This window comes from Mus caroli, unplaced genomic scaffold (genome assembly GCF_978045245.1).
Source record: "Mus caroli unplaced genomic scaffold, Mus_caroli_1 scaffold_13, whole genome shotgun sequence".
In the NCBI taxonomy this organism is placed as follows: domain Eukaryota; kingdom Metazoa; phylum Chordata; class Mammalia; order Rodentia; family Muridae; genus Mus; species Mus caroli.
This window is the reverse complement of record NW_028227268.1, coordinates 31,801,882-31,824,091: the sequence shown is the minus strand read 5'-3', so window position 1 is coordinate 31,824,091 and position 22,210 is coordinate 31,801,882. Positions and strand designations below refer to the sequence as shown.

The 22,210-nt window shown below is 41.0% G+C and overlaps 3 protein-coding genes across 7 annotated transcripts in view; 1 reads left to right on the top strand and 2 right to left on the bottom strand.

The window, feature by feature from the left end:
- Stxbp4 (syntaxin binding protein 4) overlaps window positions 1-10,294 on the bottom strand; it is a 159,132-nt gene extending 148,838 nt beyond the window's left edge. For all 4 annotated transcript variants that reach the window (XM_021177757.3, XM_029483796.2, XM_085829670.1 and 1 more), the window contains exon 1: window positions 10,221-10,294. The gene's annotated coding sequence lies outside the window, so the exon portion shown is untranslated. The remainder of the gene's footprint in view (window positions 1-10,220) is intronic.
- A 38-nt stretch (window positions 10,295-10,332) lies between these two features.
- On the top strand, window positions 10,333-16,932 carry Cox11 (cytochrome c oxidase copper chaperone COX11). The gene is made up of 4 exons (XM_021177886.3): window positions 10,333-10,740; window positions 12,550-12,705; window positions 15,634-15,759; window positions 16,362-16,932. The coding sequence occupies exons 1-4, from the start codon at window positions 10,378-10,380 to the stop codon at window positions 16,542-16,544; spliced, it is 828 nt and encodes a 275-aa protein (XP_021033545.1). The 5' UTR covers window positions 10,333-10,377; the 3' UTR covers window positions 16,545-16,932.
- Window positions 16,933-17,703: 771 nt separating this feature from the next.
- The window catches only part of Tom1l1 (target of myb1 like 1 membrane trafficking protein), a 42,292-nt gene continuing 37,785 nt past the window's right edge, over window positions 17,704-22,210 (bottom strand). For both annotated transcript variants that reach the window (XM_029483603.2, XM_021177885.3), the window contains 4 exons: window positions 22,029-22,128; window positions 21,595-21,670; window positions 18,896-18,960; window positions 17,704-18,360 (listed from right to left, as the gene is read on the bottom strand). In XM_029483603.2, the coding sequence (XP_029339463.1) occupies window positions 18,897-18,960; window positions 21,595-21,670; window positions 22,029-22,128 (240 nt within the window). In that variant the 3' untranslated portion in view covers window positions 17,704-18,360; window position 18,896. The remainder of the gene's footprint in view (window positions 18,361-18,895; window positions 18,961-21,594; window positions 21,671-22,028; window positions 22,129-22,210) is intronic.

The following is a 22,210-nucleotide window of genomic DNA, read 5'->3' as shown; positions in this document are numbered from 1 at the left end:
TGCTTTGAGACTATAATACATGCATATAACATATTCTGATCATTCAGCTTGTTTCCTTCTCTGCCATTCTCCACATCAGCTTTCCAACCTCATGTCTTCCTTATGTTTTCCTTTTCTCTTTTCTAAAAAGCAACCTATTATGATCCAAGTAATGTTGCCCACATGTGTGTGGTTATGGAATCACAGGTATTGTGATACTTTATGGCTTGTTAGAGGTGATTTAGCAAACATAACATATTTCCTCATGCCATCATGGAATAGTTCATAAATATAAAGCACCTACCTCGCATTTCTTGGCATATATACAGGCTAGTGTTTATGTAAACTTGATATAAGCTAGAGTCATCAAAGGAGAGAACCTCAACTAAGAAAATTTCTCAGTAAGACTGAGGCAAGCCTGTAGGACATTTTCATAATTAGTGATTGATGGGGAGGTCACAGCCCACTGTGGCTGATGCTATCCCTGGGCTGGTGGCCCTGGGGTCTACAAGAAACAAATGGTGCTGGTTCAACTGGTGGTCAACACATAGAAGAATGCAAATTGACCCATTCTTATCTCCTTGAACATAGCTCAAGTCCAAGTGGATCAAGGACCTCCACATAAATTCAGATACGATGAATCTAATAGAAGAAAACGTGGGAAAGAATTTCAAGCACATGGGCACATGGGAAATTTTCTGAACATAACACCAACAACTTATGCTCTAAGATCAAGAACTGACAAATGGGACATCATAAAATTGAAAAGCTTCTGTAAGGCAAAGGGCACTGTCAATAGGACAAAACAGCATTCCACAGATTAGGAAAAGATCTTTACCAACCCTACATTTGATAGAGGGTTAATATCCAAAATATTCAAAGAACTAAAGAAGTTAGACCCCAGAGAACCAAATAACCCTACTAAAAATGGAGTACAGAGCTAAAAAGAGATTCTCAACTGAAGTATCTCAAATGGCCAAAAACCACCTAAAGAAATGTTCAACATCCTTAGTCATCAGAGAAATGCAAATCAAAACAACCCTGAGAGTCTACCTCACACCAGTCAGAATGGCTAAGATCAAAAACTCAGGTGACAGCAGATGCTGGTGAGGATGTGGAGAAAAAGGAACACTCCTCCATTGTTGGTGGGATTGCAAGCTTGTACAACCACTCTGGAAATCAGTCTGGTGGTTCCTCAGAAAACTGGAAATAGCTCTATCTAAGAACCCAGCTATACCACTCCTGGGCATATACCCAAAAGATGCTCCAACATATAGCAAGGACACATACTCCACTATGTTCATAGCAGCCTTATTTATAATAGCCAGAAGCTGGAAAGAACCCAGATGCCCCTCAATAGAGGAATGGATACAGAAAATTTGGTACATTTACACAATGGAGTACTTCTCAGCTATTAAAAACAATAATTTCATGAAATTCACAGGTAAATGGATGGTAGTTCATCATAGCAATAGTGACTCTAACTAGGACAATGTAGATTGTGCAGCAACTAAGAGTCTGTTCCAGTGGCCTGAGCTCCACTTCTGCTGCCCAAATAGCCAAGACATTTGAGAAGTCACTAACTTGGCCAGTTACTCCATATGTGGAAAAGCAAACACACCCATGTTGTAGTTGCTACATTACAAATACTCCTGTGCTTCTTTGTGGGGGGGTGGAGGGCTGGGAGTAACATTTTGTTTCTGAAACATACATGCCTCTTAAGACGAGTCTGGCATGAGACAGCATGATATTAGGTCATCTATGAGGGACCAGAGTGGGAAAAGCAGACTGTTGTAGAAATTTTTACTCCAATCCGGAGTTTATACCTGGGCTTTGACCATTTAGTTCCTGGGTAAATGACAAGTACAACCTTTATATTTACAATAAGCCTTAAATAGCACAAGAGCTAGGCAGCTATCTACCCTCTATGCTATTAGAATCTACTTTCCTATCAATAACCCCATTATTACTTACTATGTTTCATCTGGGCTGCTTTTAACTCCAATCGGCCAGCCCTTAGGGCTATGTTTTCATGAACTCACCTAACCCATGATAGCTTCTCCTTCCTCCTCCACCTTCTTCTCTCCCTTATGGTTCTTCCCTGACCTCCGGCCTGCCCAGCCTGTCTCACCTGCCCAGCTATTGGCTGTCAGCATTTTTATTCATCCATTAGAAATAACTTGTGGGGAAGGGTCACATAGTGTCACTTGGGTCTACATGTGGATTCTCTTGAATCTGGGGCAACCAGGTCTTGTGGGCCCACAGTTAGCATTACAGTACACAGTAAAAGATCAACCCTTAACAGCAGGTTAACATCATTACCTTATTCTGCAGACAAGAGAGAACAAGGGCACAGTGATGCTGACTACCTAGTTTACAAAACAAATTGTCTGACTTATATTTGACAGATGGGTAAAAAATTTCTATCACTTAGTGAATCACTGAACCTCATATTAGAAAATAAATGTCCCTTGTGAAGTAAGACCTACAGGTTCCAATCACACTTGAAAAAAACGAAATGAACAGCTTTGGAAACAGAGGCCACAGGTTGCATACCACATCACAGCAGAGACCTTCAAAACAGCATCAACTATGTATAAACCATGGGTTATTTAAGAACACTGGCTCGGTGGCTTTCACTCAAGAAAACTACTCTCCTCCATGGGTGATCTCACTTGTTCTCGGTTCCTTACTTTGTCCCCTGTCTTAGGTCTCTCTCTTGGCGGGTGGGAGGAATTTAGGAATGCCTCCTTTTACTTTACTTAGGTGATCCTCTTTATGTAATGTGAAATGTTTAGAAAGCCAAGATATGAAAGGTGACCAAAAGAGGTTTTTCACTATCTCCTTTAGTCAGTATCTAAAGGCAGTATTTGTTCTGCTACTGCAGTTTTCTTTTTCTTTTAGGGATTCAAGTAGCCCAGAAATGCTGCTCATTTTTCCTAAGGGGGAAGACACATAAGAATCTGCACATAGACAACCGTTGCAGAAGATAACGGAAAATGCTTCAGAAAAGGACTTTGGGGCTTTATGATCCATGAGGTCTTCACAGCCAAGTCTCCTGAAACAGCCCCAATGTCTTCCTGCTTGCTTTTATTTGTATGCTCCTCCACAGGGATCTACATGTCAATCACATATAGGGGATGGGCTACATTTTTGTCCTTGTGAACAAGCCAAACTTTTGCTATCAGTGGTGAGAGAAAAAACAATAAACAGCTACAATAAAATGAGTTGTTTCAGATACTGAGAAGTAATATCAAAGGAGACTAGACAAAGGAACATGAATTTAAAGTAGGTAAGAACCAACAATTAATTACTCAGCCATGACTGGGAAGAGACAGTAGACAAATGGTTATGTGGGGGCATACAGATAACGAAGAAGTGCAGCTGGGCCATAGTGAATGGAGACAGGACAGGAGCGGGCAGAGTAGCCAGGCTCTACACTGATTCACTGTACAAAGGTAACGAGCTTGGAGCTTTGACTTATTTTAGTTCAAAGAATAGCTTGACTACTTCTGGGAGTCAAGACTTGCCTTTTTACTTTACTCCCTGTCTTTACCCAGCTAAGGCTGGACTCTCGGCTCTCTGCATTTCCCTTGGTTTTGTGCCTTCGCCTTTAATGATGCTTACTCCAGTAAGTATACTGTTCCTTAGAATGAATCATGCCAGAATGACAGTGTTTGAGGATATGACAGCAGGGTGTGTGCATGTACCTCTGTGTGTGTGTGTATGTATCTGTGTGTGTGCATATATACATATCTATATCTCTATATATATCTGATTTGATCAGGAGTAACTAGAACAAGGCCTAATATACAATGAAAACATAAGATTCTACAGGGCAGAAACAAGCAGACTCAAATCAAGTGCAAAGACCATCTAAAATAGTGGGACATTTTAGGAACAGTGTCCTGTAGAATAAACTGGATGAGCCACATATCTATGAAGGTGGCTTTACTGTGGTGATAGATGTTATTGAATGAAGAGTGTATATTAATGAATGCTTTTCATTTCATCCGATCTGTCACTGAGACAAGCTCATTACAGACTATTTACAAGAACCAGTCCATCAAAAAGGCATAAAAGCAGCTGTCAGAAAGTAAGACAGAAGGATCCCTGAAGGATCCCAGAAGGAACCTGAGGCAACGTTATGGTACCACTATGCACTAGTTGGGACACAGTGGTGATCTAGCCTGGTTCCAACTAATTACAACTCATTTTTCTTACTATTTATATAACTATGTATTCCTTCATACTGTGTGCACAATTATTATAATAAATAGCTCCAAAATAAACAGCTGCTAATGTTATTAAAATCATTGCTAGCTATTACACATTGCTGCATGAATCTAGGAACTTTATTAGGCAATCAAACTACTAGAAAATGCAGATCAGTAGCCAGCATATTTAGGCGGAAGCTGCAATGATATTATACTTCAGAAATATTGAAGAATATGATCCAGGCATGATGATACAGCCAGGCATGATGACACACACCTTCAACCCCAGTACTCAGGGTATGGGTGGCAGAGCCAGGCAGATCTGTGAGCTTGAAGCCCACCTGGTTTACCGGGTGAGTTCCAGGACAGCAGTGCTATGTAGAGAAATCCTGTCTTGAAAAATTAATGAATGAATAAATAATACACACACAAATATAAAACTGCAAACCAAACTTAAAGCTACACTTTCATTATCTTTAAGATCTTCAGAAAACCCAACAACCAGTTTAGACAACATTATGTGAATATCAAAAGGTTTGTATGACTTTACCGTATAAATGTGAAACTGGATATGACCATAGCTAACTAGAAGGAGTTTACCAGGTTTAATTAGTTTTTGCTGGTACTGGACATTAAATGTCAAGTCTTCAATGTCACTCCAGCTTTATGTAATTGTACTTCTGGCTTCAGAACAGGGCTCGACTAGCTCAAGGAGTTCACATTCCGTCCACAGTGGGACACTACTCAGCATTAGTTACCACAGTGATTTATGCAGTATCACAAACACACTCAGACTCACTGGTGGGATAGCCTAGGGTTATGCATTCATTTAAGGCTTTAGAGGAAAAAAATAAATAAATTTCAGCATTTCCTAATACTGTGTCATTCTTATAGGTGTACATGTCAATCTTGTATTATAAGGTCCATAACCTCATGTCTCCATACCATTTTCTGACTTCAATCTATATTTAGCTTTAGTTTGTTCTTGCTCAGAAATCATCTTAACATGTGCTACCTTATATAGAGAAACCTTCTCACAGTAATGATTTTAATTAACACAGAAGAACCTTTCTCTGACATTGAAAAGGAAATAGTTGTGTTTCGTTGCTACCACTGTTGACTGCAAAGCTGTTTTCTACACAGGGTGCAGAAAATACTGAGAAGCAGAGAGTCACAAGCATTTAAGCTTAAGCTCTAAGTCTGATACTACCCCGCTGAATAAGCTTATGTAAGTTTGTAGATTACTTCGGTGCTCTGAGTCTGTCTTTTGGTTTTGTTTATTGCTTTTTATTTACAGAGTGGAAAGATTGGCCTCAGTAAGGGCTGAACTTGGGAGAGAGTAGGAAAAAGGACTGTTTCCGGAACCGAACTCTTCCTACGTGGCTTTTCTCCCTCCCTCCGGGTCTTCAGAACGGCCAGAAGCTGAATGGTCATGCCCTCTTTGATTTTGTCCTACTGTGCTTTTAGATGTTGCTCAAAATGTAGCATACTCTTTGAGTTGACATACCAGGCAAAAGTGAGCTCAAAATGTTTGGGGCCAGGTTCTCAGCTATGGAGATTTGCTTTGTGTTGAAGGGAACAAACAGTAAAGAATATATATTTAAACAAAATAGTAGCTTATTTTTCTTGTTGGGCACATCCACATAACCGTAGCAGTGTATATACAAGTCATCCAGTTCTGTGTTGAGAAGGCCCAGAAGCAACGACTACTTCTGTTTCCCGGACTTTATTTCCAAATATGAACCTCCCCTAAAGTAGAGGCCAAACTCCCGCAGTAATGGCTGATGCTGAGGATAGGTCAGGGAAAAGGCAAGGGGATCACGGAAAAGGCAAATTCTCCCCTTCATCAGAAAAGGAATTAATGGGTCTGTATTGACAGGAACACAGAAGCAAGTAAGAATGTGTTAAGGAGGACTGGAGAGATGGTTCAGCAGTTAAGAGCACTGACTGCTCTTCCAGAGGTCCTGAGTTCAATTCCCAGCAACAACTTGGTGGCTCACAACCATCTGTAATGGGGTCTGATGCCATCTTCTAGTGTGCCTGAAGACAGTGTACTCACATACATAAATAAATAATTCTCTCAAAAAAAAGAAAAAAGATGTGTTAAGGAGTAATACTCGGCCTTACAGATGGTTCCAATAGCTTCTCCCCGCAAACCACATTAGTTGTTTCTTAATGAGCATAAAATAATTTTTACAACCCTTGTAATAAAGAAACTTGGCCAGGTATGGTGATACACATCTGTAATTGCAGTGCTGGAGTCTGATGCAGGAGGATTTTTGAGTTTGAGGCCAGCCTGGGTTTCTCTGGAAGACCCTATCTCTAAACAACAAAAATAGAAAGAAATCCCTGAAGATACACCTCAGTAAAGAGATAAAAACCTTGGTCATGAATCAGGATGTCACTATGTGACTCCTAAGGAAATTCAATGAGACAGGCACATCACTTCAGTTGTGCTTCTAAAACGGCTCATAAAAATCAAACACAATCCGGGCAGTGGTGGAGCACACCTTTAATCCCAGCACTTGGGAGGCAGAGGTAGGCAGATTTCTGAGTTCGAGGCTAGCCTGGTCTAGAGTGAGTTCCAGGACAGCCAGGACCACACAGAGAAACCCTGTCTCAGAAAACCAAAAAAAAAAAAAAAAGTCATACACAAAAATCATTTACACGCATACCAACGGATAGTATGCCAATTAACCATGAGGTAATTAAACATCTCAAGGCCATGGAGAAAGGCTAAAGAACAGCTTCACACTGGTGTAAGCTAAAGGGGCAAGACAACTGGAAACCAGGGGCCATCCCAGACAGGATTCTAGACCTAAGTTGGAAACAGCAGCATACGCGGTATTAATTTCAGTAGAGTTCTTGGACACCAGGGTGTGAAGTTCTGAACTGGCACATTCCCTAAAACCCTCAGGTTGAAACCCTGGCCCTGGTGGAACTCTGTTCAGATGAAAGAGTTGAAAGAGTTATTAAGGTTAAATGAGATCATAATGGTGGAACAACTGACTGATCAGAAGGGGCTAGTGCTCCTTTAAGAAAGACATCAGCAAGCTTGCTGACTCCTGTCAGGCATGTGAGTACACAAGTCTGCCACTAGTGAGAGAGATTCCTCATGAAAAATTAGCCACCACCTTGATCTTGGTTCTTCAGCTTCCAGAAATGTAATACATTTGTTGAGTAACCTCTTCTGAAGTGTGCTGCTATGATGGGTCAAGGTGATAGCATTGTATTACTATGCTATGATCGCACAACATTGGGCTGATGTTAAATACTTGATGGATGCCTGTGCTGTGTCCTTGTAATCAACACTCATGCAAGGATTCGGTTTACAGTTCCAGAATATCGTCTGTCTGCCCTCGTCTCCAAGGGTACAAAGATCTTTAAGATCTTGGAAACCAGGTGAAGGATAAGTAGGGAATGCATTATTTACGCAATGTTTATATAACTTTTAAATTATTTCAAAGTGAATATTGGAGATTGAAACATTTTAGCTATCATCCAGAAACACTTTTATATACATGAGCTGTTATTTTTCATTATCATACAGGAATTGGATTGGTACCTATTTCATTTTATTAAAAGAGAAATCTAGAAAGACCTACATCACTTTACTGCTATCAAAATGGCTGTTCCTCAGATATTCACTTTCAATTAATAAGAAAGCAATAAATAAGAAAGCAGTCATGATTGCAACCCTATTATTGACATATTTATACAGCTGTTTTGAAAAATATGGAGAAACAATAGCTGGAAAGGGAAAATAGTTGAAGGAAATATATTGTTGGCTTTAAGCACATTAACATTAGCATAGGATTTTAAAAACATTTACAAGTATATTGTTTGCATGTATGTGCCATGTATGTGCAGTGCCTGAAGAAGGTAGAATCACATTCCCAGGAACTGAAGTCAGAGACAGTTCTGTGTCCCTAGGTGAGTGCAGGAAACTGAAGCCAGGTCCTCTACAAGAACAGCAGATGCTCTTAAGGTCTGAGCCACCTCTCCAGCCCCCTCATATAGAATTTGAGTCTATGCGGTAAGAAAAGTAACATGAGAGCAAAATGTTGACAATCTGGTATCAGAATGAAAGTACATGCAGAGGGAAAGGGTGATCAAACACTGTCATACCAGGATGGGAGAAAGGAAGAAGTCTGTAACTTCCGTGACCACGTACTAGAGTGATGTCCTAGACGATGCCTAGAGCCATCAGCGCTGTGGCCACTATTCTGTTACTTCCTCAAGGCCATCATCTCCACTGTCACCAAAGTATAGATGCCCCTCACTTCTGCTTCCCCTTGCCCTGCTCATTCTCACCGTGGGACTTACATCATGTTCTTCCTGCAGTGTGAATCAAATCATATCCAATCACTCCCATTTTGTCCCTTAGCCATGGCTGAAATAGCTCTGTAGTATCAGGTGTCTGTGCCTGCTGTGACCCCATTTGCTTTCACTGTTAACTCTGCTCGCTCTGCACGCTCCCACACTGACCCTGTTTTTGTTGTTGTTGTTTGGCTTTGTTGATATTCAATCCTGTCCAACTTATTTCTGCCTCTGGACTTGTGTACATGTGAGATTTTTGTCTCGTGGGTAGCTCTTTCACAGTTTGGGAGTAGGCTCAAATGTCACCTCCAGGAAGACCTTCGTTTACCTCTTTAGAATCCCTCCCCATTGTCACTCTCAATGACTTCATGCCATCATCAGCTAGTTTCATAGCAGACACTGTTAGTTGAAATTCCTTTATTTTACATTTATTTTCTGAGTCCTTCAGTAGAGGCTGCAGTCAATAACAAAAGTCATTGTACCTGACTTAGTTTGGAATGTCCCCAGCAAACTAAAAAGGTGTATGGCTCAGTGAGAGTCAAGGAATACATGCTGATTGACTGACAGCTCTTTCGGCTTTCAGTTCCAATCCACAATGTGGGGATAGTTAGACCCACAGCGGCCATCAGAAATAAGCTCTAGCTTATGAAGGTGGAAAGGTGGGCACGAGAGAGCTATTGGCTTCTTACAGCTTCTCGAAGAAGGAAAGTCTTTTCTTTAATGGAGCAATTGATCACACCGATCACACTCACAGACCAGCACATCAATGAGTTAGTTCGCCTTCAGACTGGACTCTGGATAATAATAATGTCGGGGGAGAGTAGTTTTGGAAGGAGCCTGGAGTAGGGGATGAATATGACCCAAATACAGAGTAAAATACCCTCAAAGAAGTAATAAAACCAAACCATTATTTTGAAAAAGAAATGACCTAACTTTTATAAAAGTCTTACTATGCTTCAAGCAATGGCAAAATCACATTATATTCTTACCCTCTTTGAATTACTGTGATTTCCATTCACGAAACAGGGCCATCAGGTTACAGAGAAGTCATATTAAAATAAAACTTATGCAAGGACAAGACTTGAGTAAATTCATTGATGCTTAACCTCGGAATCTGCTCTCAGTGCTATTTAATATTGGTCCTGGTTTGTGTAACATTTAGAGAACTGAAGAAAGCTTTAGCGTATTTCCCAGGGGTCTCTGCCTGCAAGATGCACATCTTTATTCCTTCAGTCCCTCCTTTAAAGGCCCTCCTGTCCTGGTCCCTCTATTCTGACAAACTTGGTTTTTTTCAGCGGCCGTCTGACCTAATGGTTTTGCTGGGTAAATAGCAGAGGGGTGATGAGCGCAGTGGGAGACATCTGCCCATGGGGCTGAGAAGATGCACAGGTCGAGGGTGTTGGAGAGAAAGGCGGTTCTCACAGTAAGTGTTCCTGAAAGAGGGACGTTTGCCTGCGCTCAGTCTGCGGTGGAAAGCAACGGGGCTTAGCGAACCCCAAGTGGGAGCCCCGCGGCAGAGCTGCCGCTGGGGGCCGCTAGGTCGAGACAAAGGCTGGCGAAGTTTGGGAAGATGGGGATACAAGCCCCAGTGAGGAGTTTGCACGCCGAAGGCCCAAATGCATTTTCTGCAAAGTAAACTAAAGAAGCATCCCAAGGAAACAAAAGTGCAAGGCACAGTCACTTAGCAAAAAAACGCGAACTTACCCTCTTCGGGCCACCCGGCCTCCGTAGCGCCACTGCTACCTGTGGAATCTGGTAGTCAAGGCAGCAGCGGGGGCTCAAGCCGGGTACCGCGAGACTCGCGAGGTCTCGCGAGATCTCGCCAGCGGCCCCGGCGGGCGGATGTTCTTTCCGGGGGGTTATGGGAGGGCTCTGGTGTCCGGGATGGAGGTTGGTGGCTTCGTGTGGCCGGGGCTGGAGGCAGCCCGGGTGGTCAGGGCGGACTGTGGTGAACGCAGAGCGGGTGCTTAGGCCCGGGTGGGATGGGCTCGGAGGCGCAGAGCAGGGTCTGAGACGCCTCGGGACATGGAAGCGCCCGAGCGGGGTTCGGGGGCCCGCGGCGCAGCCGCCAAGGCGGCCGAGGAGCAGCAACCCTTTCCAGCGCGCGCAGGAGGACGAGTGGCGGCGGCGGAACAAGACGGTGCTCACCTACGTGGCCGCGGCCGCCGTGGGCATGCTGGGGGCCTCCTACGCCGCGGTGCCCCTCTATCGGCTCTACTGCCAGGTAAGGGAGGGGGCGAGGCGCGGCACGGATTCCACCTGAGCCATCCCCCTGCCGGGGAGGCCGAGGTCACCCGCCGGAGGGGGGAGGGGGCGTCGCCTCGGATCCAGACCGGGAAGGACGTGCCCAAGGTCACTAAAAAAAAGCTTGCAAGTGGAAGCCGGTTCCGGTAATGATGGAGCTGGTGCCACCCTTCAAAGGGCTATCAGTACAGCCATTCTGTGAAGCGCGGGGAGAAGGTACCGCTAACAGTTCGTGAGTTAGGGCGGCTGTCGCATACCTGGAGGTTCACAGGACACCTCCCCTGCCCCAGATAATTGTCCAACCTAAAATGCTAATAGTATACATAGGCCGAGACCCACAGAAATGGAATTGACACTCCTGTGTTCAAGCTTTCCTCATTCTAGGTTAGCATCATCAGCCTAGGCTAGGTTAGCATCATCAGGCTAGGCTGGGTTAGCCTGAGGTTTAGGAAAAAAAAAAAGAAAAAACCCTAAAATCAAGTTCCACGTTAAGCACCGATATTTCCAAAAGAATGCCCTGTTACTTGTGGAATCAACGAGTTTTAGAGAAGGAAATAAATACGGGAAGCCATAGAATGGTCCCACTTCATGAGCAAATTAAAATGTAACCCAGGAAAACTGTGACAGACTCAGTAATATAGGCTTGAGCCCAGGACATTATTTTTCTGTTTTCTGCATTTTAGTTTAAACACCAAACTTGAGAAACTTCAATAACATGTCCCTAGAATATATAAGGAATTGTTTTGTTATTGTAGGATGGCACACTTAATTGCTTTTTATTCAGCCGACTTAAATCCTTTATGAAAAAAAAAATAGTTCACCTTAAAACTGAGTCTCTGAAACAGAATCACATCCTTACCTGTTAACTAAGGTCAAATTTATGATTTATCTTTTAGGGTTAAAGTTTAATTTGACAATATTGAGAGAAATTGAAAAAGCTAAGTAACATGTGTAACAAGCGAAAGAAAGATAATAAAATATTAATATGGTAGGGTTTTTTTTTTTTTTAGCCTCTTCCTTTAGCCTCATATGGCTTTTTGTTTTTCTGGTGTAAGAAAGGTAAGTTATCTAGAAGGGAGAATTCTGGTAACCTCAGGCAGCAGTACACCTTGGAAGTAATACCACCTCTACATCTAATGAGGAAATAATGGTGATGACGAAACGTCAGACCCAAATTACTCTTTTGGTACTTTAGGGTAGTTGGCGGGGCAGGGTAGCCCAACAAGAAGAAGAAAGTCAGGGCCTCATTAACTGTGATGAAGGGTAAATAGGTGTGGATGCAGAGATTACAACTAAGAGGCAGGAAACCATTAACCTCCAACGTGGGAAAACAGTTACGATGCCCTAGGAAGGCAGAATATAAGAATAAAGTTATGAACTTAATGTGAACTGTAAAATCCATGGTACAGAAAAGTATACACAGGAACGTGGAAGTAGATATTTCCTCATTTAAGTTAAAATGACCAGGTTTGGTTCAACTTTTTAAGTGAGTAATAGTTTATGTAAAATATACTAGCAGTGAAGGGGACTGTGTTTAATGAAAATCACACTTGAAAATATTTGGCATCCTCTCAGAGATTAATAGTTTGTCTTCAAGTTTTGCTTTTCAAAAGTAGGAATCACTTTAACAAATACAGGCAAACCGTTGACGCAGTTACAAGAATGGCCAGAGGTAGCATACAGTTTGGCTCCAAGTAGAGCATTCAATCGCTTTCCAAATGTTACTTTTCTGCAGTAAGTCCGTGAAGATCTAAACCCTGCTGTTTACCATATGCAGTGTCTGTTGTAGACTACTGGGCTTGGAGGATCAGCAGTGGCCGGGCACTCCTCAGACCAGATCGAGAACATGGTGCCTGTCAAGGATCGCATCATTAAGGTCACCTTCAATGCTGACGTTCATGCCAGTCTCCAGTGGAACTTCAGACCTCAGCAAACAGAGATCTATGTGAGTGACTAGTGCACCTGTCTAAGGTCATTTCAAAACGCTAGGACACCTCACTAATAATTACACTCAATAATTGTGAAATATAATTCATGAAATGTAGTTGTACAAGTGTTTTGAAATGTCTACTTTCTTTTTTTTTTTGGATAGTTTCTTTATTTACGTTTCAAATATTATCCTCCCCCTTTCCTCACACCCCCTGCTTCTATAAGGGTGTTACTCTACCCACCCACCCACTCCCACTTCCCTGCCCTTGATTCCCCTACACTGGGGCATCTATCAAGCCTTCATAGGACCAAGGATCCCTCCTCTCATTGATGCCTGACAAGCCATCCTCTTCTACATATGCAGCTAGAGCCATATGTACTCCTTGGTTGATGGCTTAGTCCCTGGGAGCTCTGGGGGGTCTGGTTGGTTGATATTGTTGTTCTTCCTATAGGGTTGCAAACCCCTTAAACTACTTCAGTCCTTTCTCTAACTCCTCTATTGGGGACCTGGAGATGAGTCTAATGGTTGGCTGAGAGCATCTGTCTCTGTATTTGTAAGGCTCTGGCAGAGCCTCTCAGGAGATAGCTATATCATGCTCCTGTCAGCATGCACTTCTTGGCATCCACAATAGTGTCTGGGTTTAGTAACTGTATATGGGATGAATCCCTAGGTGGGACGGTATCTGGATGGCCTTTCCTTTAGTATCTGCTTTACACTTTATCTCCATATTTGATCCTGTATTTTGTTTTCCTTCTAAGAAGGACCAAAGCACCCATACTTTTAGTCTTCCTTCTTCTTGAGCTTCATGTGGTCTGTGAATTGTATCTTGAGTATTTGGAGCTTTTGGACTAATATCCACTCATCAGTGAGTGCATACCATGTGTGTTCTTTTGTGATTGGGTTACCTTTCTCAGGATGATATTTTCTGGTTCTATGCATTTGTCTAAGAATTTCATGAATTCATTGTTTTTAATAGCTGAGTAGTATTTCATTGTGTAAATGTACCACATTTTCTGTATCCATTCCTCTATTGAAGGACATCTGGATTCTTTCTAGCTTCTGGCTGTTATAAATAAGACTGCTATGAACATAGTGGAACATGTGTCCTTATGACATGTTGGAACATCTTCTGGGTATATGCCCAGGAGTGGTATAGCTGGGTCCTCAGGTAGTACTATATCCAATTTTCTGAGGATTTCCAAACTGAATTCCAGAGTGGTTGTACCAGTTTGGAATCCCACCAGCAGTGGAGGAGTGTTCTTTCTCTGCATCCTCGCCAGCATCTGTCACCTGAGTTTTCGATCTTAGCCATTCTGACTGGTGTGAGGTGGAATCTTCGGGTTGTTTTGATTTGCATTGCCCAGATGACTAAGGGTGTTGAACATTTCTTTATGTGCCTCTCAGCCATTCAGTATTTCTCAGTTGAAAATTCTTTGTTTAACTCTTTACCCCATTTCTTCTCGGGAGTGAAATGTCTACTTTTTAAAAGTGCCTTCCTTCCCTTTGAATGTAACTATAACATTAGAGGTTTTTGTGAGAGTCTCAATGTGTAGCCCAGCCTGGCCTAAAACTCATGGTCCTGCCTCAACTTAGCCTAGCTTGCTATTTTTCTTGATTTCTCCATGTATTAACTTTTGTTTTAAACAAAAGTTTTATTCAGTCAGTTTTATTCTGGTTGTAAACTTATTGTATTACAATATAAGATTTAACGTCAGTTCAACATTGATATCCTCTTAAAGAAATTCAACTATGGCATTAAGGTCTATGTGATTTAGAGGTATAGAGGCATGTACTTTGTATGGTGCTGACTATATTTTAACTTTTAATAACCTGGAACAAAGTCATGTGTTTATAATTGTGATTAAAAGCTGATTGAATCCCTTGGTCATTAATGTTGAGTTTATAGCAGTACCTAGTCATATTATATAGCTTTCTGACTTTTACTCTGGTGGTATAGATGACAGTAAGAAAAATGTGGAGAATCATAATCATAAAAAGTAATTTACTGGTTTATCAGAAGTATTTCTGTCCCTCAAAAAGAAAAAAATGTAATTTTGGGGGTAGGAGAAAGTACTGAGGTCTGAACCAAGGGTCTTTTATGTTCCACCACTGAGCTAAGCATCCCCACTACTAATAAAAATATTTAGATGTGAGTCAGTTATTTCAATGGTAACAGAAGTAACCATACTCCTATATTGTATCCAAATGCTTGTAAATTTTTACTAATTGCAGTTCTGGAAGGATTTGAAGTGAGATTTGCATGTTAATTGGAGATGACACTCAAAAGCTTTAATATCACACATTATTAACAAACTCTTATACATCATAGTGCTTGTCCAGTTTAGTGACCATCACCTAATATTCATTAAGAATTTTGTAGGTTATAGCTTTGGATAATGGTTCAAATTGCATAGCAGTAAACAGGGTGATGGTGAATTGGTATAGGTGACAGGATGTCCAATGGAATCTTTTTATAGCCTTGGGTGCCACTGTTTTTGTTTTTAATTTTTCAAATTATTAACTGAACAGATTTTGCTCTGTTTGTTTTACTTTGGTTATATATTTATGGCACTCAGAATTAAAGTAAGTTTAACATTGTCGTCCTTCAAAAGATTTGGCAATCATGACATTCAGGTTTAACTATTATAAAGTATTTGGGCTTGAGTTGTGGTTTGCTTAGTTTGTCCTTGGACACATGGTAATTAATTTGTAGGTTATTGCTTGAAGAATGTCAGACAACCAACAGGGACATTCATAACTATGGTTCTTTATTGACATAAGCAAATATAATCTGAATCTAAGATAGGCTTGTTGCAATATTCCCAGTACATTGGATTAGGTATTATGGTCCAGTTAGGTATTAGGTATAATAGGCAAATAATATGACTTAATTTAGCAGGAGGAAAGCATGGCACTGGAGCTAATGTGTGTTTATTAAAACAGGTGGTACCAGGAGAGACTGCACTGGCATTTTATAAAGCTAAGAATCCTACTGACAAACCAGTAATTGGAATTTCTACGTATAATGTTGTACCGTTTGAAGCTGGACAGTATTTCAATAAAATACAGGTAAACTGAATATAAACTTTATGATAAATGTTTGAGCAACTGCTTAATATGAATTAAATGCTTTTAGTTTCTAAGAATTCTTTTCTGGCTGGGTGTTATAGTTTAAGCCTGTAATCCTAGTACTCAGGAGGCTGAGATGGGAGCAGGGCCATGAGGTAGAGGCCAGCCAGATATGTAATTGATACTAGCCTGACCTAGGCTTCAGTGTGAGACCCTGATTCAGAAACAAAACAAAAGCATCAGTTAGTACTTATTTTGTCTAAATATAAAGCCTTTAAAAAAAATTAAAAAAAAAAAAACCTCTTCATTACCTACACCAGCTAGATGGTGTTTGCTCCTTTTGTTTGTTCGTTTGTTTTGAGACAGGGTCTGTGTAATCCTGACTGTCCTGGGACTCTATGTAGACCAAGGCTGACTGGTGGTGTCAAAGGGCTGCACCACTACATCTGGCTACTGTATTTATAACCCTTAAAGCAAAACTCGGCCTTTGATGAAAAGATGCTATTATCCTATAATGGTGCTTAAGGGTAGGGAATGAATATTGCTTTAAGTAATAGAGTTGGCCTGCTATTATTCACCAAGTATCTTTCTATAATTTATAGTGCTTCTGTTTTGAAGAACAAAGGCTTAATCCACAAGAAGAAGTAGATATGCCGGTGTTTTTCTACATTGATCCTGAATTTGCAGAAGATCCAAGAATGGTGAATGTCGACCTCATCACTCTGTCTTACACTTTTTTTGAAGCGAAGGAAGGGCACAAGTTGCCAGTTCCAGGCTATAATTGAAGCAGCTCCCAAGGCCTGCTTCAGATTTGTGATTTTTGGAAAATCATGTATTGCTTTCTCAGAAGAGAAATATTCTACAATAATGTATTTTAAAGCCTCGTATTTTAAATGGTTTTACCTTTCTTTCTTTCTTTGCACCTTCATTTATCCCACTTAAGACTGAAAGAACAAGTTCAAAATTCAGTCTGCGGTGAAAAGATGCTGCTATCCTGTGATGGTGCTTAAGGGTAGGAAACAAACACAGCTCTGTTTTAAGTAATAGAATATGAATATTGTTCATATTCCAAGCCTGAAGAATATATGACTGCCCAAGTGTGACTATTAAAAACTGCATCATGGGCCAGGAATATTAATCAGTGGGTTCAATAAAGTGTTTGCCACATAGGCCTGACAACTTGATTTCTATTCCCGGAACCAGCCTTAAAAGAGTGAATACAGTAGCTCCTACCTGTAATCCCAGAGTTCTTACAGTGAGCTGGGAGGTAGGGCCAGGAGAATCATCTTGCCTGTATATGCATGCTCTGGCTGCCCACACACAAACACATAAACTGCTTTAATAGTTCAGTTTAAGTCCTCCTGAAGTATTAGCCCTTCACATCTATAATAATGTATCTATCTGAAAACTTCGAAAGAGAAGCGATATGCAACTGTTTAGTTCATAAGCATGCTGGCTGCTGTTTTCCTTCAGTATAACCTGACACCATTTACAAATTTTAAAATTTATCTTCTTAATATGTGAGGAGGATGAATGCCACCCATGCTGCAGCAGACAATGGGCAAGCTGTGGGAGACAGCTTTGTCTTACTGTCTCAGGAATCAGGGGAGCGCGTGCTTTCACCTGCTGAGTTTTCTTTGGCTGGCCCAACAGTTAAAAACTCAGTGTGGAGTGGAGGAGGAGTCACTTGCTCCCACGTTTGCCTTCTGAGTGCAAGTGTGCCTTTTTCTGTTAAGCTCGAGGGCTGTTTTATTCCGAGTACTGACTAGATAATCATCTGGAAATGACAGAATCACCATCTAACAGAAGAATTACACCTGCTAGTCTAAGCTAGCATTTACCATCATAAATCCAAGTTCATTAACATCATGTAAGGGTAAAATTGTGAAGATTTACTGACATAAAAGCTCATTAAACTAGAAGACAAAACAACAACAACACAACTGACAAATTAATAGTAATTTAATTTTATGTAAATGATGCATCGTCCAGTTTTCCAAGAGTCTTTGTTTCAAATCAGAATGTGAATTATAATAAAAGGCAAGAATGTTTAACATTCTTGTTAAACAAGAATGTTTAACAAGAATGTTTACATAGGACTAACTACATCTTAGGCCACCTGATGCAGTGGCCTACTCAGGCACTTGAAATATAATTAAACAAGTCTCTCAAGCAATTCTAAACCAAAATGTTATTTATAAACAAGTACAAACTGAATTGTACATTCAGATTCAGTTAAATAAAGGCACTCATTTTCTTCCTTTCCCCATCTGTTTATAATATTTTATAGTAGGATGATCGATCTTAAAGTACCCCATCATAGATCTGTCATAATTTGTACTGATGGCAGGCAGTGGCTGCACAATGTAAGAGTTCACAGTTTAACCAGTTGGCCTAGTCCTAGGCAGTTTTCCTCACAACCAGATTTTCTTGAAGTCTCAAGGCATTGTCAGGAACAGCAGTGTTGGCCAGGAAGTGTTAACTCTTCTGTTGAAGCTTCCAGCAGAGAAATGGTCCACTGGGGCTCTCCCTGTTGGCAAGTCTTGTCTGTCAGGCCTCTGCTGATCAAGGATTCCTTTAGAGAGCTGGCCCTTTGTGTATCTGAAATAAAGAGAAGACATTGGCCCATCTGCCCTTCCCGAACGACTGGAAGACCACAGTTAAACAGCAGAAAGGCTGGAAGGCACTTCCCCCTCCCATGGTTACAGATGAGAAGGGAATAAAAAGAGAACAGGTCATTAGAGGTCAGGTGTCCAGTAGTGTGTGAATAGGATAATGGGTGCAGGAGCACTAATGATGGCTTCTGTTGTCCAGGTAGCTGGGTATGTACTGCCCACCAGAGCCATAAGAGCTGCATTAAAATGACAAGGAATTTCTACTGATCATCTGGTTTTGTTAGCATTAATACTTATATGCCCAAAATTAACTTTTGAATTTCCATGCCTCATTTCTAGACAAGAGCACAGAGATTATATTTCATTAGTGAGCACTGGTCATCACTAAGTAATTCAGAGGAATTTGGTATTGTACTAAAGCAAGTGTCAGGCGTATGTGGTCCTTACAGAATTTCATACAAAATGTGATAATTCCACTGAAATTCTATGTAAGTTAAGTTGCATAAGCTGGTGTCTTTTACCTTAGCAGTCACTATGACTTTGAGCTCCTTTCTGGTGGTAACCATCAATTTCTTCATAAACAGCTCTGAAAAAAAAAAGCCACCAAGGCACATCAGCTTCAAAGTACTATATTACCATCACTGGAACAAAAAATACAGGCTCTTGAGGAATGGTCAGGCATCATAAATGATTTAAAAGAGATCTTTAACCTTGAGCTGAGCTTATTCTAACATACAACATCCAATATTAGAGTCTTTGCTATGTCCTTTCAAACCCAATTCACTTTTACTTTTGATTTAAAGGAAAACTATGATTCAAATTTGGGCAGTTTGATTTTCTTTTTTTACTTCAAAGATAAAACTCTGTCTCCACTGGAATGGCTTTTCATACAACCACCTATTTCCATGTAACTTAACACAGCATGGAGTTCTGGGTTTTTGACCTGTTTGTGCTCTGGAGAGTGTTATCATAGCTATCCACAGGTTAAAGTTTCCATGTCTGGCACTAGATCCCCATTACTTTCTTCATTCTGTGTGTTGGCATTCCCAGCTCATGGAATGTGCTAGAACTTTCTACTGGGTTTCTATTCAAGTTCTTTTGTAGACTTGGCAACAACTAGCAATGCTGCCTCCTCTGACTGCCCTCTGGCCTTCATTTAGGTTAGTTATTCCTGTTACATCCACTCTAGTCACTATACCCTTTACTACTGACAGCAATGACATAACTTCTGTCTCCACTTTACATTTAATGTTTACAGCATAGTCACTGCCTTCAAAATACGGGAAATGTTCGACAAGAGAATTATCTGTATTCTTTTATATATGTCCCACTGAGACAAAAAGAAAATTCTTGGACTGGGATTCCTGGCCAAGTGCTGTGAAGAGCCCAGAACTTCTGAGGCTGCTTTTCCTTAAGTTCCTGGATTTAATCAGACCTTCAGTGGACCCGAGGTTCTAAGTCTCCAGAAAGCAAGAACCACAGTGGTGAGAATCGAAGGTTTTACTTCTCCAGATTGCTTACTGACCATCTCTCTCACCTGAGGTACCTGGACATGACATACCTAATTAAAGCCGTTAATCCGAATAGCCTCAGGGACCTGACATAGCTAGACATGGGATGTAAGTGCCAGTTTCTCTAACTACCAATATGTTCAGTGACGTAACAACTTTTATCAAGCATTACCTAGGGAAATTGCATCATCCTGAGTTAGAAAAAGTGTTGGGTGTACATACCTGTAATCCCAGCACTCAGGTCAGGAAGGTCCTGAGTCCACTAAGGTTTACTAATAAATGTTGCCAAAATGGCTGTCTACTCTTAAGGGCCTAAATAAGGGGGGCACATCTAATGCTTACATGTGCGGTCATTGGCAGTCATGGGTCAAGTGGGCTCTGGTGAACTGCAGAATATACTCTGTACAGGAGACATACACTTCTCACTACTACCACCTTTGTTAGAGTATAAACAGGTAAGCCAAAGCAGGATCCCAAAGCTTGACAAGTGCTGACTATTTTGGTTATATTATTTTTAAACTGTTAGTAATTAATTTTTTAAATGTACATTTTCAATTCTGCATAGATCAAACAAAATACAACTGGGATCAGCTATAGATTCCAGATTACCAGTTTCTGAATAGTGATTTCCAAAAACTTGTTTTGAGCATTTTTTATGGGTGTCAGGGCATAGAGGGGGCAGTAATATGATATGGAACTGGAGAGAGGGCTCAGCAGTTAAAAACACTGGCTACTTTTCAGAGGACCTGGGGTCAATGCCCAGCACCCACATAGAGGTTTACAGTGGTCTATAACATCAGTTCCACAGAATCTGATACCCTTGTCTTGCCTCCACAGGTACAGATGTGTGCAGACATGCACGCAGGCAAATAAAACACATAAAATAATAAAACCCTATGATGTGCTTACTGTCTATTGCAAAATACTGCTTGGCAAACGGAAAATCATTAAGTGAGGATGCTAGGAGAATTTTCATCTTTCTTTTGGTCAAGGTCTTGCCAAGTAGCCTACACTGGCCTTGCTGTGGCCCTCCTACATTTGTCTCCTCTGTGCTCAAAGTATATGAGTCTGTTATGGCTATTGCTGGCTGTAAAACAGTTTTAACATTCATAGTCACTTTTAGTGATATTTTTGCTATACATGTTGAACACAAAAAGGTCTTTTACATGCCTTTTTGATTCAGTTCTGGGTTTTAAAATGTGGCATTAACATGCTGTCAATGAATAGTGTCCCCTTCAAGCTAGACACACTTGCCACCAATCTATGCAGAATGTTGGTTCTGGTTAATTCTTAATGTGCAACCCTAGCATTTTTTTCCATATTTTTTTAAATTGGGTATTTGTTTCAATTACATTTCCAATGCTATCCCAAAAGTCCCACACACGTTCTCCCACCCACTCCCCTATCCACCCACTCCCACTTCTTGGCCCTGGCGTTCCCACTGAGGCATATAAAGTTTGCACGACCAATGGGCCTCTCTTTCCACTGATGGCCGACTAGGCCATCTTCTGATTCATATGCATTTTTATTTCTTAGAGAGCAATAAGGCTATTAAGAGCAATGCCCACCGTAAAATCAAATCTTTTTAATAAGGCAATCAATTTCTGCCAAGAGCTAAACAAAGTTAAATGAATGTCCAAGCTCGGGTAGCTCTGTCACCAAAGGGAATCACAACAAAGCATAAATTAGTAATTGTATAAATGACTTACTCTGTAGTGGGGGCTAAAGGATCAAACTCCATTACCTCGTAGTAATTGGGCGGCTGGAGATCACCGTCTTTTATCACTTTAGATGGAGAAAACAAAGACTAGTAAGTACACTGTGCTTGGGAAGAGTGCGTCCAATCCATTTCTATTTAACATAATATTGAATATTTAATTTAGATTTTAAGTATATGAGTGTAACAAATACAACCAAGACAGACTGTTCAAATGATACTGAGTTCCACAGGTCTGTCTAGAAAATGTTTCCCGGCCTCAACTAATGGGAGTCAAAAGGGTGTCATCCCTGAGTTTATTACATGTAGCTTCAATGAACAGTGAGCTCTCCATAATTCTCCCCTATTTTGAGGTAATCATTTCTGGCAGATTCCGGCATTCTCACAAGTTTACTTACTTGATGCAAAGTGTAAGGTTTTGCATACCTGGATGACTGCTTGGCAAGGGTGGCAGCCTCTGGTTTGCTGCTGCTGCTGTGGCGGTGTGTAGGCTAACTGGCTGGAGTAATACTGAATTGGAGTGAATCTGAAGGAAGTACAACACACATTGAGGCATACATTCTACAGTAAGCACTTTTCTTACTCAGATTTTCTGGCTTCCAAATGGC